Source organism: Schistocerca piceifrons, chromosome 1, assembly GCF_021461385.2.
Source record: "Schistocerca piceifrons isolate TAMUIC-IGC-003096 chromosome 1, iqSchPice1.1, whole genome shotgun sequence".
Classification (NCBI taxonomy): Eukaryota; Metazoa; Arthropoda; class Insecta; order Orthoptera; family Acrididae; genus Schistocerca; species Schistocerca piceifrons.
The window spans coordinates 718,621,150-718,637,777 of NC_060138.1; the positions used below are offsets into that span (position 1 = coordinate 718,621,150).

A 16,628-nucleotide genomic window follows, 5' to 3' on the forward strand; every position below is an offset into this window, starting at 1 on the left:
TCGTGTATTTCAAGAGCCACATACAGTGAGTATCAAAGGTAAGTAAGTCATAATAATGTGATATGACTGTTATTAGTTTTATGGTGTCCCGAAACTACAATTATTAAGACTTTTCCGAGCATTGCACTAATCCCATTACACCCTCAGTACGAGGTACTCACATCAGCGAGCGATGTCATACAGAGTGGGCATGCACAGCTATAGTCCAGACACCTGTCCAGACACATCCAACAGTATGTGTGGCCACATGGTGTGGTAACAGGTTGCCACAGAATCCGGCAGCAGAGCACACATTCAAATTCGGCTGGTTCCACTAACTGCTGGTCCACACTGAGGTCTGCACTGCCATGCACTTCAGAACCTGAAAACACATTAAAAATCCATGATTCATCACTGTTGTCACACAGTAGATTACATTTGTTGTAGTAAAAATGTACCAGACATTACTCCCATTCATGTTATATCATCAGACAGCTTACAATGTTATGACAATCTACATACTACCGACTGCACAGCTGATTACTGAAGACAAGACCTTCGACCATATCTTGTATTAGATATAAGATCTTGGCTTGAGAAAAGTTTATAGGAAGCATTGAAGAAACTTCTAAATGATGCAGATGAGACAGGGAGTAACAAAAATGTTTTGAATACAATCTACAAATAAAGCAACTGATCTTTCTTTATACAGTTTTTAATTTGCCTTTGCCTTACATTTACCATTATTTATGCTAGTACTCCATAAATGATGCACTTGCTTTAAGTATAAACAGTAAGTTAATTACTTGAATTTGATAGTTCACATGTAAGGCATCCAAATATTTAATAAACTTCATTGTGTGCAACATTCCTTCTTTAATGCAAAATATCCTACTAGAGAAGAAAAATGTTCTAAACTTACGTTTCAGTTTCTCGATTTGATTGAAGACCTTATGAGTTAATTTATTTACAATGCTGTTTTCTTGCAAGAACACCATAGTGCCAGAAGAGAACTGTTGTGCAGGCTGCAAACAAAAACAATTTTAACTTTTAGAAGAGTAGTAATAGGACAGTATCTATTGTTATTTTAAATACAGTAAGGACTTTATACTGAATAAGTAGTTCTTCTTAGTTGAAAGGTTCAAAAATAATGCATTACATGACACACATCTGAAAAGTAGTGCATGATCTCATTAAGTATGGCAATGACAGTTTTAACAATTACTAGGAGTCATACTGGTTGAATATGGCAGTTCTCTGTATGGGAAATGAGTGAAAATAAATTTGTGATTTGAATTTGAAATAAGAAAAAACTATACAATTAAAAAATAAAGATATCTGCTGTACAACAGTTTGAAATTTCAATACTGGGAGAAAGCACGTCGATTGTGAAGAACATCAGAATGCTCGCCAGTCCATTAAAAGAAATTATGTCTCCAACTGACGAAGTCGTGTAACGTTACCTACATGATAGACATTGAAGATTTATTGTTCCCTTCTCAATATGCCACCACACATGAAAATCCAATCGAACTGCTAAGAAATTCAATATAGTATGCCATCTTTTAGCACAGTACTCCCCATGAGAGTGGCAGAACTTATGATGTCAGTGAAACATGGAAACTTCTTCAACAGTTCTGTTGGGAAATTTTAGTCATTCATGCTACAGACCAAGTCTGAAATCTTTTTGGAAAATTGAAAGATCTATGGTGAAAAATGCTTTCTTTAAATTTTATTATTAGCTGTCTGTGAATTATGTAGTAACTCGGTGCTTGAACTTTAGCTCACGTGGTTCAACAAACACTGATGAATTGAAACAAAATTTTAGAAAAGGAAGGAGAGGATACATGGTGGTTTAAAGTTGCAGATGTCCTGGTTGTGAGACAGTTTATAGAGATAAATTACAAATAGTTGTACACTTGTACATAAAATGTATGTATGCAGTTTTGTTGATTTTCAATATGTGAATCTGATTAATAGTGTGCTTTGTCAGTCAGACAGATGGTACAATATTTAACTGCGGACAACTTCAGAAGTACGAAGAAGGGAAGGAATGGAGAAAAATTAGCACTTAATGTCCCATCGACGATGGCTGAAATGGGGAAGGAAATTGGTCATCTCCTTTTCAAAGAAAACATCCCTGTATTTGCCTTAAGTAATTAAGGGAATCCTTGGAAAACGTCAATCTGACTGGCCAGATAGGCAGATGGGGGGGTGGTGGGCAGGATGGAGTGTGTGTGTGTGTGTGTGTGTGTGTGTGTGTGTATGTGTGGGGGGAGGGGGGGGGGAGAAGAAGAGACACTTTTATGACACAGACTTTAGCAAGCTGTTTGCTTTCAGGGTCAGTGCTAGTGCTTAACAGCGTCAGTAGTAGCATACCTGGCAAGAGTCATCTTCCTCCCCAGAGGAGGAGTCCTCGCAGTCCGAGGAGGCCGGGTGCTGGTGGGTCTGCGCCGTGCGCCGCGGCTGCGCCTGGCACCGTGCCTGCAGGCTGCCCTCCATCTTCAGCTGTCGGACCGGGAACCCCCTGTGGTGAGAGGCCTCTGTATAGCATACACTGTGCTCCTGCCTCCAGCAGCAACACAAATAGAATATTCGTCAGCACCCGGCAGTTATTCCACGTAGAAATGGAGACTATTGTATGCATCTCAGAAAATTGCCTGCGGTGGCTGGTGTGGGAAATGTGGAAACAGTTCCTTCTTTCACACCCTTACAACCTCCTGTGGTAATCAAATGTTTTTCATTGGCAACTAGAAAAACGGGTACTGTGTGTGTGTGTGTGTGTGTGTGTGTGTGTAAACACCTACATTGCATTGGCTTGGTGGCATCCCCATTATACGACACTGAGCATGACTATCCAGCCACATAATCTTTGGCTGTCCGAACAATTATGATACTATAAATTACTACTAGTAATACAATGTCTCTTCATAATGTGATGCATTCTGCTGACTACTGAAACTGTGCTGCTTTACTTAAAAGGAATTGAGACTCTACCACCTGTTATATACGTTTTCAATTGAATGGCAGATCAGTTTGTAATTTACGAGGTTATTCGGAAAGTAAGGTCCGAATCGCTGTAGCTAATCAACAGTCGTGCAAACACTGAAAAGCACATGCGCACTTGACTTCTGGCATGACTTGCTCATCAAACGATACCATTTGCATTGGTATTGTTGCGGTGCGCTGTTTACAGTGTCAATTCAAAATGTTTAAAGCAACTGACCAACTCGGCCACTGAAATATCTACATCTACATCCATACTTTGCATGCCACCTGATGGTGTGTGGCCGTGGGTACCTTGAGTACCTCTATCGGTTCTCCCTCGTATTCCAGTCTCGTATTGTTCGTGGAAAGAAAGATTGTCGGTATGCCTCTGTGTGGGCTCTAAACTCTCTGATTTTATCCTCATGGTCTCTTCGCGAGATATATGTAGGAGGGAGCAATATACTGCTTGACTTCTCGGTGAAGGTATGATCTCGAAATTTCAACAAAAGCCCGAACCGAGCTACTGAGCGTCTCTCCTGCAGTCTTCCACTGGAGTTTATCTATCATCTGCGTAGCGCTTTGGCGATTACTAAATGATCCTGTAACGAAATCATCCTGTGAGGGATTCGGTTTTTGACGGAAAGGAACGTTGTAGCAGCGGAAATTCATCGACAGGTAATTGATGTTCATGGTCCCAGTGCTATGAGTGATAGCAAAGCGCGTATGTCGGCGAGAACTTTCAAGTACGGATGGGAAAATGTTCACGATACACCTAGATCAGGCTGACCATCGGTGATTTCAGATGTTTTGGCTCAAGCCGTGGACGAGAAGATTCACAAAGACCAGCGATTCACAATTTCAGCATTAGCATCGCAATTTCCGAATGTGGATAGAACAACTCTGCCCAAAATTGTTTCTGAAAAGTTGCTGTTCAGCGAACTATCTGCATTGGGTTCCCACGCTGCTTACTGAGGAAAATAAGATGGAAAGAATGGCTTGTACTCTTGATTTTCTGGACCGATGTCATAAGGAAAGCGATCAATTTTTAGAAGACATTGTCATAGGGGCGAGACGTAGGTTTCTCACATGATCCCACGGTCTAAAAGCCAGTCAATGGAATGGTATCACGCGACATCACTAGTAAATTTCAAGGCCAAGCAGCCAATCTCAACACGCAAGTTATAGCAGTCGTGTTTTGGGATAGACTTGGGGTCTTATTAATCGAGTTTATGAGGCATGGGATAACAATAAATGCAGCCGCCTACTGAGCTATCCTGATTCAACCTCGACGTGCAATTCAGAATAAGTGACATGGCCACCGTACAGTCCTTGATGGTGATAACGTCGTGTGACGAGGGCCCCCCGTCGGGTAGACCGCTCGCCTGGTGCAAGTCTTTCGATTTGACGCCACTTCGGCGAATTGCGCGTCGATGGGGATGAAATGATCATGATGACAACACAACACCCAGTCCCTGAGCGGAGAAAATCTCCGAGCCAGCCGGGAATCGAACCCGGGCCCTTAGGATTGACAGTCTGACGCGCTGACCACTCAGCTACCGGGGGCGGACCATGATGTTGATGATGATGATGGTTAGATTGTGGGGCGCTCAACTGCGCGGATATCAGCGTCCGTACAGATTCCCAATCGTTTCTCAGTCCAATCTTCCACTTGCACGAATGATGATGAAATGATGAGGACAACGAAAATACCCAGTCTTCTCGAAGCAGGTGAAAATCATTGACCCCGGCGGGAAAGGAACCCGGGGCCCCGTGCTGAGGCAGCGTGAGCGCAACCGCGAGAACACGAGATGCGGACCCGTACAGTTCAGACTTGACGTCGAGCGATTTTTCACTTCTTCCGCTACCTAATGGAGTTGTGGCAAGCGCTTCGCAACAGATGACGAAATGGACGAAGCAGCCACAGACTGGTTATCCTCATAGGCGGCAGATGTCTATGATTTAGAAATACAAATGCTTGTAGATTGTTTGGACATAATTGTTTGAACAAATATGGAAACTGTGTAGAAAATAGGAAAACATGAAAGGATTTTAAAATGAAAAAAATATGTGATTGTTTATGTTTTGTGAGAAACTGGACCTTACTTTCCGAATAACCCTCGTTAAGCTGATTCTTATATAAGTATGCCGATGGCTATATTAGCGCTTACTGAGAAGACAGACAAAAAATAAACTGTGGGTGAGACGTACCCCAGCGGAAAGTGCGGCAAGTGCGCGTGCGCAGCGGACAGCAACAGAACGTAGCCGAGCGACCGCGTCGCCTCCCGCCGCACGCCGGCCGCGCTGCCCTCCAGCGCCGCGCATGCGCACAGCGACAGCAGCGCCTCCTCGTGCCGGCCCAGCGCCGACAGCGCCGCGCCCCGCCGGTAGTGGCCCTGCGAAACCCAGAGGCGTCATCGTCAGCACGGTGAGACCCCTCCAAGCTATAGTCTACACATACTTTCTTTCCATGTATTTTGTGGTTGTTTGCTGCACGTAATACATTCTTCCCTTTAGAACGAATTCTGCAAATCTACTTTCACTACAATTTATTGTAAATGTAGCCCTCACTCAGCATTATTGAACCAATAATACTACACTACTGGCCATTAAAATTGCTGCACCACGAAGATGACGTGCTACAGACGCGAAATTTAACCGACAGGAAGAAGATTCTGTGATATGCAAATGATTAGCTTTTCAGAGGAAAGTTTCCTACTGATTTCTCATACACAAACAGCAGTTGACCGGCGTTGCCTGGTGAAACGTTGTTCTGATGCCTCGTGTAAGGAGGAGAAATGCGTACCATCACGTTTCCGATTTTGATAAAGGTCGGATTGTAGCCTATCGCGATTGCGGTTTATCGTATCGCGACATTGCTGTTCGCGTTGGTCGAGATCCAATGACTGTTAGCAGAATATGGAATCGGTGGGTTCAGCAGGGTAATACAGAACGCCGTGCTGGATCCCAACGGCCTCGTACCACTAGCAGTCGAGATGACAGGCATCTTATCAGCATGGCTGTAACGGATCGTGCAGCCACGTCTCGATCCCTGAGTCAACAGATGGGGACGTTTGCAAGACAACAACCATCTGTACGAACAGTTCGACGACGTTTGCAACAGCAGGGACTATCAGCTAGGGGACCATGGCTGCAGTTACCCTTGAAGCTGCATCACAGACAGGAGCGCCTGCGATGGTGTACTCAACGACGAACCTGGGTGCACGAATGGCAAAACGTCATTTTTTCGGATGAATCCAGGTTATGTTTACAGCATCATGACGGTCGCATCCGTGCTTGGCGACATCATGGTGAACGCAGATTGGAAGCGTGTATTCGTCATCGCCACACTGGCGTATCACCCGGTGTGATGGTATGGGGTGCCACTGGTTACACGTCTCGGTCACCACTTGTTGGCATTGACGGCACTTTGAACAGTGGATGTTACATTTCAGATATGTTACGACCCGTGGCTCTACCCTTCATTCGATCCCTGCGAACCCCTACATTTCAGCAGGATAATGCACGACCGCATGTTCCAGGTCCTTTACGGGCCTTTCTGGATACAGAAAATGTTCTACTTCTGCCCTGGCCAGCACATTCTCCAGATCTCTCACCAATTGAAAACGTCTGGTCTATGGTGGCCGAGCAACTGGCTCGTCACAATACGCCAGTCACTACTCTTGATGAACTGTGCTATCCTGTTGAAGCTGCATGCGCAGCTGTACCTGTACACGCCATACACAATGACTCAATGCCCGGGCGTATCAAGGCCGTGATTTCTCAGGTTCTATGTACCCAAATTAAGTGAAAATATAATCACATGTCAGTTCTAGTATAATATATTTGTCGAATGAATACGTGTTTATCGCCTGCATTTCTTCTTGGTGTAGCAATTTTAATGGCCAGTACTGTATCTCAATATAATGCGCGGAAGTGCAAAGCCAAAAACGACGAAACTCTATCGCGCAATTTTTATGTCCGGGACGCGACACTTATATATGTCTTGATACTGACCATATCGACACTCGACAATGTCAATATGTACTGCGACCGACGAGGAGAACACGCCTGGTCCCACAACTTTATTTCCCAGAAACTTCGCTCAGGGGAGGAGGAGTCCTAATAAGCGAATCCGTGTTTCGGCTTATCCGTAGAGACTCGACTGTTTCTGAGAAAACGACCGTCAAAATTTTCAAGCCTCTTTATGTGCTTTTTAGCGAGTAAATAGTTCAACTCTTTCACTGAGTGAAGTTTCTGGGATGACACTTGCCGTGTTCTCCCCGTGAATTGGTCGCCTTGCCAAACACAAGCGGATATTATGCAGAACGGGAGAAAACAGATCTGAGAACCTTCCCTAGAACATTTCAATGCATCAGGCGCTCTTTGATGGCAGCATAGATTCGTAGATCACAACAACAATTAATTACAAATTAAACAAGCGAACTGTATAATACATCGTGTACACGTTCAGTTTTCCTTGCACTTCTCTACGGTAACAATTGCAAATGACACTTATGCTCACTGATAACGTACATCATGTTATAATTGTACTGTGACATTTGAAACCAGAAATATAAACATGTATGCCCACTGGACGGCTGACCCTATCTTATTCGCCAGCTTTGAGAAATTCTGCAAGTAAAATAAACATTTCTGTTTACAGTTGTGACACCATTATCTTCCGTTTCCTTTGAGCCTCTGGAATTTCCTGATCAACCAAGAACTGCATTTCAAATACGGTTGGGGGAGGTGGTAGACAAACCTACGGAAACACCGTGAGAACTGCACGCTTGAACATAAATGCCGACACCTTTCTGCATTATGTCGAAGCTGAGTGAATCAGAACATGGGCATAATCTTGTCATTCATAGCGTGGGTGCTGCCATAATCAAGGTATACAAAGTGTATGGTGTTTCAAGAGGCAGCATGTAGAAGATTTATACCGCACACAGGGAAAGCGGTAAAATGTCGTCCGCTAAGTCGCAACGTGAATAAAACTGTGCGTCGAGTGATCATGACGGATGGTCACTGAAGTGGATTGTGACAAAAAGTAAGAGGACGACAGCTGCAAAAGTCGCTGCGGAACTGAACGTCGCACTCGCCAAACCTCTCATTGCCAACACAACGGGAACTCCACATGCTGGGAATTATACAACAAACTGGAATTCCAAAACCACTAATCACTGACGCAACAGCCCGTAACAGGAAAACGTGGCGCCGAAGCGGTAAAACATGGACTATGGAGCAATGGAAGAAAGTCATTTGATCGGATGAGTCATATTTCACACTGCTGGCCGAGTTTACGTCGCACAAGTGAAATATGGCGCGGTTCGGTGCTGATCTGGGCAGCCATATCCTCTGTTACTCTGAATTGCCGCACTTCTGTCAAGGACTATGTGACCATTTTGGATGATCTGGTCCACGCCACGGTACAATGTTTTTTCCCCAATGGCGGTGCTGTGTTTCAAGACGACGGAGCCTCTGTTCACGCGGCCCACATCGTCCAGGACTGGTTTTGTGAACACGAGGACGAATTGTTGCATCTAACCTGGCCGCCACACTCACCGGATCTCAATACATAATTGAGCCCGTGTGTTGTCCTATCCACCTCCATCATCGTTAACCGAACTCGCCACTATTTTACAGGGAGAATGGTATAAGATTCCTTTGAAAATCATACAACATCTGTAGTTATCCATTCTTTCCTACACTGTATTAGGCTTGGTAACGTGTTGTATTTTGAGTTTCCATATCTTTGTCCCCCACCCCCCTCCTCCCCGCCGTAAACCTTTCAGCCCACTTTCTTAATCTTTCAATCTGCACAAACTGTCAATATTATCCTCATACGCTCGACATCACTGCGCAATACTCGGTATTGCTAGGGTGACCAACTACCTCGTATATTCCGGTAAATCCTGTATTTACACTTTATTTAGACTAAAATCGCGGGTCCCGTATTTTCCAAGCTGTATCCCGTATTTTGGGAATTCCCGCCACTCATTCGTTTAAATTAGATGCTGATTGCTTTGATGCTCTTCATCACTTCCTTTCCTTTGTTTTCCTCTGCCGTCCTATCGGTAGATTTAGGCTCGCTAGTATGACTTTCGTTCGGTGTTGCATCGGCCCAATACATTTCAATGTGTGAGGAGGTGTTGCTCTTTCACTATCGCTCAGTTCAAATGGCTCTGAGCACTATGGGACTTAACTTCTAAGGTCATCACTCCCCTAGAACTTAGAACTACTTAAACCTAACTAACCTAAGGGCATCACACACATCCATGCCCGAGGCAGGATTCGAACCTGCGACCGTAGCACTATCGCTCAGTCACTGTAGTTGTGTTCTGAGAGGAAAACATGTACCGGTTAGGCATTGAAATATTTTGTAAAGAGTTAAAGATGAATGATGATGGTGAGTACAGTGCAGAAGAAAATTCACCCAGAAAATAAAGTTTTTTCTGCAAAAAAGATTTTAGTATTGCACATTTTGGCAAGGCGGACTGTCTTCAACATCCGAAAACGTTGGCTATGGAGTATGAATTATGGACTCATAGTCGTTATTTATTTTGTGTTATTCATTTCGTAGTCCAGGAAAAGCAGCAGTGACTGATCAGTTATTTTTCTCTCTTGGTATGTCACATAGAGAAGGAAAGGAAGGTCAAGCAGGCAAACAAGCTATTCGGCTTCTTCAGTGGCCTATTACAAAAAGAATTATGCAGCGCAACTACAGGAGAAGTGGCATTTGTGTATCACTCAGCTATTGTAACAAGAATTGCAACGTGAAAATAGTTAAGCAAGTATTGGCGATTCGTGTATTTAATTTTCGTTAATGAATAATAAAATAGTGTAGACCTAATAAAAGCAGAACTTTAGATTAGTTTAAATTTTGAATGTAGTTGTGAGGAATTCCTCTTATTTGTAAAAAGTGACACACTTCTATAGAAAGAGGCACGATCTATTGCCAAATACCAGAAATGCATCAATAATTAAAAGATAAGGTTTTAAATTGTTGTGCTTCCTGTCAAGTATTGAACCTTTTATAACTGCGTAGGCTTCCGCGGCCAGAGTCAGTCGACATAAAAGTTTTATGGGTTTGGTACCGCGTCATAATATAAAAACTACTGCTGGTATAGAAAAACCAACGTTCCGGCCACGATTGCAGCGGCCTTCTTCTGGGACACAGAAGACGCGGTACCAAACCCAGAAAACTTTTATATTGAACCTTTCTTCTGGTGTCTTTTTTTTCTCTTCTTGTCTTTGTATTTACAGGAATGTATGTAACTTGTGTTGTTAACGTAGTGATATCGTTTTTTATAGAGAATAATGATTCAATAAGATTATTTACCATTTGTTATTCTGTACTAATAGTCAACTTCAGGCCCCTTATTTTTTGCATTTACCCCTTATTTTCACTTCCCTTATCTCTACTTTAATCAGTGGGCAACCCTTGGTATTGCGCAATAAACAGAGAGCGTGTGAAGCCCCGTTAAGAGTGAAATCCGTTTCTGGGCTGTTGTGATGTCACTAGAGAAAAGTGCCAGATTACCCGCAAAAACGAGGCAATCTATCTCTAACGATCACTGCTACTATTTACTGTATTTAATTATTATCCACCATATGTATTTATTAATCAAAACATTGCGTCAAGTTTCCTGGTGTTGTAGAAACGTTACAGCGGTCCTGTGCAATGCAAACAAAGTAAATATAAATTTTCCGAACGTGATTTATGGAGGCCACGGAAAGCGCCAGAGTGGAATATGAAACGGAGTCCTCCGGAATACACGTTCAGTGCGTCATGCACTTCGCTTCTTCATTCGAGGCGGAGTGGGCTGAAGGAAAGGTTGGTACTCGTGGAGGTTGGACGGTGGAAGGGGGTGACGTCAGCAGTTGGGCAGTTGCGCCTACCTTGGGCCAGGACGGCCGCAGCCTGACGACGGCGTCCGCATCGGCCAGCGCCTCGGGCAGCCGGTGCAGCCGCAGCAGCGCGTGCGACCTGTTGCTCAGCACCAGGTGGTTGTGCGGCGCTGCAACACACGTCACACCACATTGCGTTACACTGCGCCAGCACTACAACGTGACAGCTTACAGCTAGCGTCTCTCACACACACACACACACACACAATCGGTCTTACAAGTCTACATCTACATCTACATTTATACTCCGCAAGCCACCCAACGGTGTGTGGCGGAGGGCACTTTACGTGGCACTGTCATTACCTCCCTTTCCTGTTCCACTCGCGTATGGTTCGCGGGAAGAACGACAGCCGGAATCTCTCTAATTTTACGTTCGTGATCTCCTCGGGAGGTATAAGTATGGGGAAGCAATATATTCGATACTTCATCCAGAAACGCACCCCCCTCTCGAAACCTGGACAGCAAGAAGAACGACTGCCGGAATCTCTCTAATTTTACATTCGTGATCTCCTCGGGAGGTATAAGTATGGGGAAGCAATATATTCGATACTTCATCCAGAAACGCACCCCCCTCTCGAAACCTGGACAGCAAGCTACACCGCGATGCAGAGCGCCTCTCTTGAAGAGTCTGCCACTTGAGTTTGCTAAACATCTCCGTAACGCTATCACGCTTACCAAATAACCTTGTGACGAAACGCGCCGCTCTTCTTTGGATCTTCTCTATCTCCTCTGTCAACCCGACCTAATACGGATCCCACACTGATGAGCAATACTCAAGTATAGGTCGAACGGGAGTTTTGTAAGCCACCTCCTTTGTTGACGGACTACATTTTCTAAGGACTCTCTCAATGAATCTCAACCTAGCACCCGCCTTACCAACAATTAATTTTATATGATCATTCCACTTCAAATCGTTCCGTACGCATACTCCCAGATATTTTACAGAAGTAACTGCTACCAGTGTTTGTTCCGCTATCATATAATCATACAATAAAGAATCCTTCTTTCTATGTATTCGCAATACATTACATTTGTCTATGTTAAGGGTCAGTAGGTTTTTTTTGTGCAGGCAGTGCCCCACAGCTCATAAATACACTGAAGAAAAAAAATCACAACATGAAGAAGGAATTGTCAGACATCTGCAGCAGCAATCTGAGCAGCAGTTGGCACCACAATCACACAACGCAGTGTTACAAATCTCTTACTTCAAGGATAGCTCCGAGACAGACGCCCCGTATCGTGCATTCAAGTGAATCCAATGGTTCAGGCGAGAGCTCATTGGATGGTAGGATGATGGGCTGTTGTGTTTACTGATGGAAGATGGTTCTGCCTCACTGCCAGTGATGGCCGTGTGTTGGGCAGAAGGACAGGTGAGGGGCTGCAGCCACCCTGTCTATGTGCTAGACATACTGGTCCTACAGTTGGCGTTAATGTCTGGGCTGCAATTTCGTATGACAGCAGGAGCACTCTCGTCGTGGCTATCCCATCACCCTGACTGCAAATTTGTACGTCAGTCTGGTGCTGTGCTGCCACAGCATTCCAGGGGGTGTTTTTCAACAGGATAACGCTCGTCCACATACCTGTTGTAACCCAATATGCAGCGACCAGTGCGTTCTTTTAAGGTGATGACTCACATTTTCTTCAGCTATGTTACCTTTCTGTCAGTAAGAAACTGGGGTCAAGGCGCTATTCGATAATTTCTGCGCGGAACCGGCAAGAACAGACGACGTCCAATTTTTTGTGTTTTTCACTGTTTCAGACTGGTGCTGGTGAAAGAGATGAAGTCATGTTGTAGCATTAGTGAAACGAAACGTGTGTGTTCCCTCCAATGTGACGTGGTGACGGACAAGTGGCGGCGCTAACTGCCGACTCGCATGCCACTGGCGTTGCGCGGGTTGCCTCCCCTCTCGCCGACCAGGCGGTACCCATCCCTCCCTGTTCTTCTTCGTACTATATTGCGTCTGCTGAGTTGGAGTTCGCCACAGTGCTTGTCGACATACGTCTGAAGAGGTTCACTACATGTAGTTCTTAACCTATTCTGCATAGTGACTGATCAGTCGCAGACCAGGAAATTTTTTTTTTTTTTTTTTTGGACAAAATCCGTGTCAGCAGGAGGATGCTTCTCCGTAGGTTTGCTACACGGCTAGCATTCATGACTGTTCGCCAGCGGGGATGCCCGGCTTGCCTACCGAAGCTGTCACACGGCATAAGGTCTGCTTTGAGTTCTTTGATTGCAAAAGGTCTGTTGATTCCCGACATTCAGAAGAAATGAACGTTAATTGCTCTTTTGATGGCTAGCAATGGACAGTGGGAGGAAAGAGACCAGGGAAGAAGGACTAAAGCGTCGTCAAGAACGTGGTTAAAGAGGAAGAACGATGGAAGAGGAGTTCTCTCTACACTATGTGGAGAACTGAGGTTAGTGTTCGAATAAAATTATTTGTTCAATTTGAAGAGTATTACTTTTTCCAATTTGGAATGTATTACATTATGATTTGACGTTCTAAGTATCCTAACAATGATTGCAGCACATGACTCTGTTCTAATACGACATAATGTTCTTCGTTATTAGCATGTTTTACAAGACTTGATACATCTGTAACTGAGTTGCTTCATATAGTGTCGGCTTAAAAAAAGGCACTCTAAACTCTTGGCAGAGATGCGGCATGCAGGCTTTTGTTGTAATAACTGGGAATTTTCACAGCATATAAGCACGACACTTGCGGATAATTAAAAGGCACTGCGAGGTTAAGTTCGAATCAAGCGCGCTTACAGAGCGACCGAGACTTCAACTTGTCACGTCAACTGCCGACAGGAGTCCTACCTGACCAGCGCAGGTAGCACTCAAATAATATTACAAGGAAAACAGCACAGGAACTGCTGCCTTAAACCTGTAAGGCTGTCTAGAGGAAAACAAAGTAGCGGTGAACGGCGTCTGCATGGAAGGTGGCGCGCTAGCCATAAAGTAAACTTAAGAGTAAGTGTTAATCGGTGTGACACGGGATTTATGGAACTCAATATCCAACAGTCTTTGTCAACTTGAAAGGAAAAACGTGGCTGTCAAATGCGATGTACGACATCTACTGCCGTTACACTATAGTATCATGTGGCCAACAGAGTGGGGGGCGCTCCTTTGTACCGGTCTCTGTTCTTCAGCGTAGGCAAATTGCTCATGAAAACATGTATGCCGTGCTATGTCTAGCAGCAGTTAATTTTCTCCCTGTAATAGATTGGTAATGTCACATTCGACTTGGCGGTAAGGAGATAAGTAGAACGCAGCTGCGCGATTGTTCCCCGAGGGAAGCTGAGGCCAGCCGTCGCAGCCGCCCCCACTTCCTCCCCCGGCACCACGCCCGGAGGAGTACAGTCGCATCGCTCACCGGCAGCGCCGCTGCCGACTCGCGCCCCGCTTATTACGTAACAGCACTGACGCACGCGGTCTTTGTCTGGTGCTGGCGGCGACTCCTAACGTCTCGTATCCTCTGCGTTGTTGCTTCCGCTTCTATTTTTGAAAAGGGGCGTTGCTTCGAAACTCTGCCAACCCTGGTGTTTCGCGTGAAGTTTCTGTCAAACAATCTCTGGTTTCTCTTCCTTGTTCGTCCGAGACAGTGGCTGTTGGGGCCAAATGAATCCAACGTGGATTAGTTGCTCTGCGGTGGTCAGTTTTCTTAACTAACGTCACGTCAACTGATGTCAATATTCTTAAAACAACTGGTAGTAGTCCCTATGCATTGTGTTTTCTTCTGTCGTGTAGTTACTGTAGTTAGTTTCATGTTTCGTGGATCATTTGACATGATAGATCGTAATGACGTGGAACGAGTCATTTTACAATCAAGTCGTAAATTAATTTGTACTTATGGTTACATCCTGAACATTTCAAAGTTTTTTTTTTCAAAAAGAAAAAAAGATATGCTGATGTTGTGAGTTAGTAAGTGCTACCCACCACGTTTTACATAATTATTACAGTAAAAGAAATTCTTCTGCGGAACAGACGGCATTATCAAGGAGAAACCTTTTCAGTGTGTTTCCAAATTTTACTTCGCTGTCTGTCACACATTTTATATCATTGGGCAGGTGATCAAAAATTTTTGTCGCAGCACAGTACCCCCCCTTTTTCTTGTAAAGATAACCTTCCGACCACGGGGTAGTCGGGAATAAGTTAGTGTGGTATTTTTTCCGGCTACGAAAGTTTACACTTCCAACTTCCCGAGTTTTTTGCCTCTATTCGATAGACCAATTACGATTTTAAGAGAACATTTTAGAAGTTGTAAAGCTGTCCATTTTACATTCGGAGTATTAACTATGACTGGCTACGTGAAACTAAGTGAGAATAGGATAAAATAATTATGTTTTTAAGATGAGTTTGTATTCCAGTCTCACCGGTTTTAATTACATTCGTGTCAGAGTGCTTTAGCAATCGCTAACTGGCCTTGTTACTAAGAAACAAACGCGTGCTCCCTAGTTTTATATCGGTAGAGGTCGGTAGAAGTCAGCCGACAACCCCGTTCTTGTTTTGTGTCCAGCCACTGTCAGCCTCAGCTACCTAATACAGAACCTCACGTATCTAACCACTCCAAAGAGATTGTTGCACCGTGTTGTATTGTCTCGCAAGCTGATACACCTCCTGATGAGTAACGAAGCGCTTCTTGGCCATTCACTGGCTTTTTCCACTCTTCGTAGAAGGGCAAAGGGCGCTACTTCACGGAGTGGAGCTAGAAAAGTAATTAATAATATCATTGAAACTTGCGAGCGGGAGAGCAAAAATGAAGAGCTGCTTCACTCTCACGCGATGAGACGGACAGTGACGTTTCAGCACTCTGAGAATACTTTGCCTTTTTTGCTAAGATAATCCCGGGAAATCGGCAGTAACTTCCAACAGAAAGATGCTAATTTCTGTTTAAATTTTTCAGTTCCACAGTGCTTTGAAACTATGTTGCCTTCGGCCCGAATTACTTTAAAATGGTCGTTTTCTTCGTGTGTGTAAAAGCAGCACTATGTACTGCACTGCTTCCCGTACGAGGAGAGGGCGCCAGGGGTGGGATAGACTTTTTGGAAACACATATATGGTTGTGTACATTAGGATCCCAGGCATCAGACGTTGCAATCATTTATTCTTGTGGGCCCTCGACTGCGAGTAATCAACGAACAGAGAAGTGATTTGGAATAATTTGCTACAAGTTCCATTACACAGCACGAAACTATCGATTTCCATCTCACGCTTCCTGTAAGTTTTCGTAGCGCCCCTGTCTCCACTTTTACTTTCGCGGGCGCGCAGTATGTAGCAGATGATAGCTGGTAGGGCGGCGCCGTCAACACCGTGCCTATACACCCATCTTAACAGTGGAATGTCGTTTCCGATTATACGAACGCAAGGACAGCACAACACCCAGTCCCCGAACGCAGAAAATCACCGATCCGGCCGGGGAATCGAAAGAGGGCCCCTTCGCTTGCCAATCCGGCTAGCTGATGGCGCAGCGGAACGAAACAGCGCTTCGTGCATAAATGGCGTGACTTCGTGACGTGAGAGCGGCTTGGTTCCCCCCGCACCGGCCCTAACACCTCGGCAGTGGGGTTTGCTTCCTCCGCTCCCCGCACTGTCTCAGAAGTCGTTCACTTCCTTGTGAAGAGGCTATAGTAACCTTACTATAGGGTATTCTAAACATGAAAGCGCTCACGCACGCGCACGCACACGCGCGCGCACGCACACGCACACGCACACAGGCCCGACTCGTTCCATTCCCGCGGTAGCGTGC

General features: G+C 44.8%; 1 protein-coding gene across 1 annotated transcript in view; it reads right to left on the minus strand.

The window, feature by feature from the left end:
- Positions 1-16,628, minus strand: part of LOC124771652 (LON peptidase N-terminal domain and RING finger protein 3) — a 192,355-nt gene that overhangs the window by 9,144 nt on the left and 166,583 nt on the right. Inside the window, exons 3-7 of the mRNA XM_047249327.1 lie at positions 10,870-10,988; positions 5,176-5,360; positions 2,359-2,506; positions 902-1,004; positions 162-361 (exon numbers count right to left, since the gene is read on the minus strand). Coding sequence (XP_047105283.1) covers positions 162-361; positions 902-1,004; positions 2,359-2,506; positions 5,176-5,360; positions 10,870-10,988 — 755 coding nt within the window. The remainder of the gene's footprint in view (positions 1-161; positions 362-901; positions 1,005-2,358; positions 2,507-5,175; positions 5,361-10,869; positions 10,989-16,628) is intronic.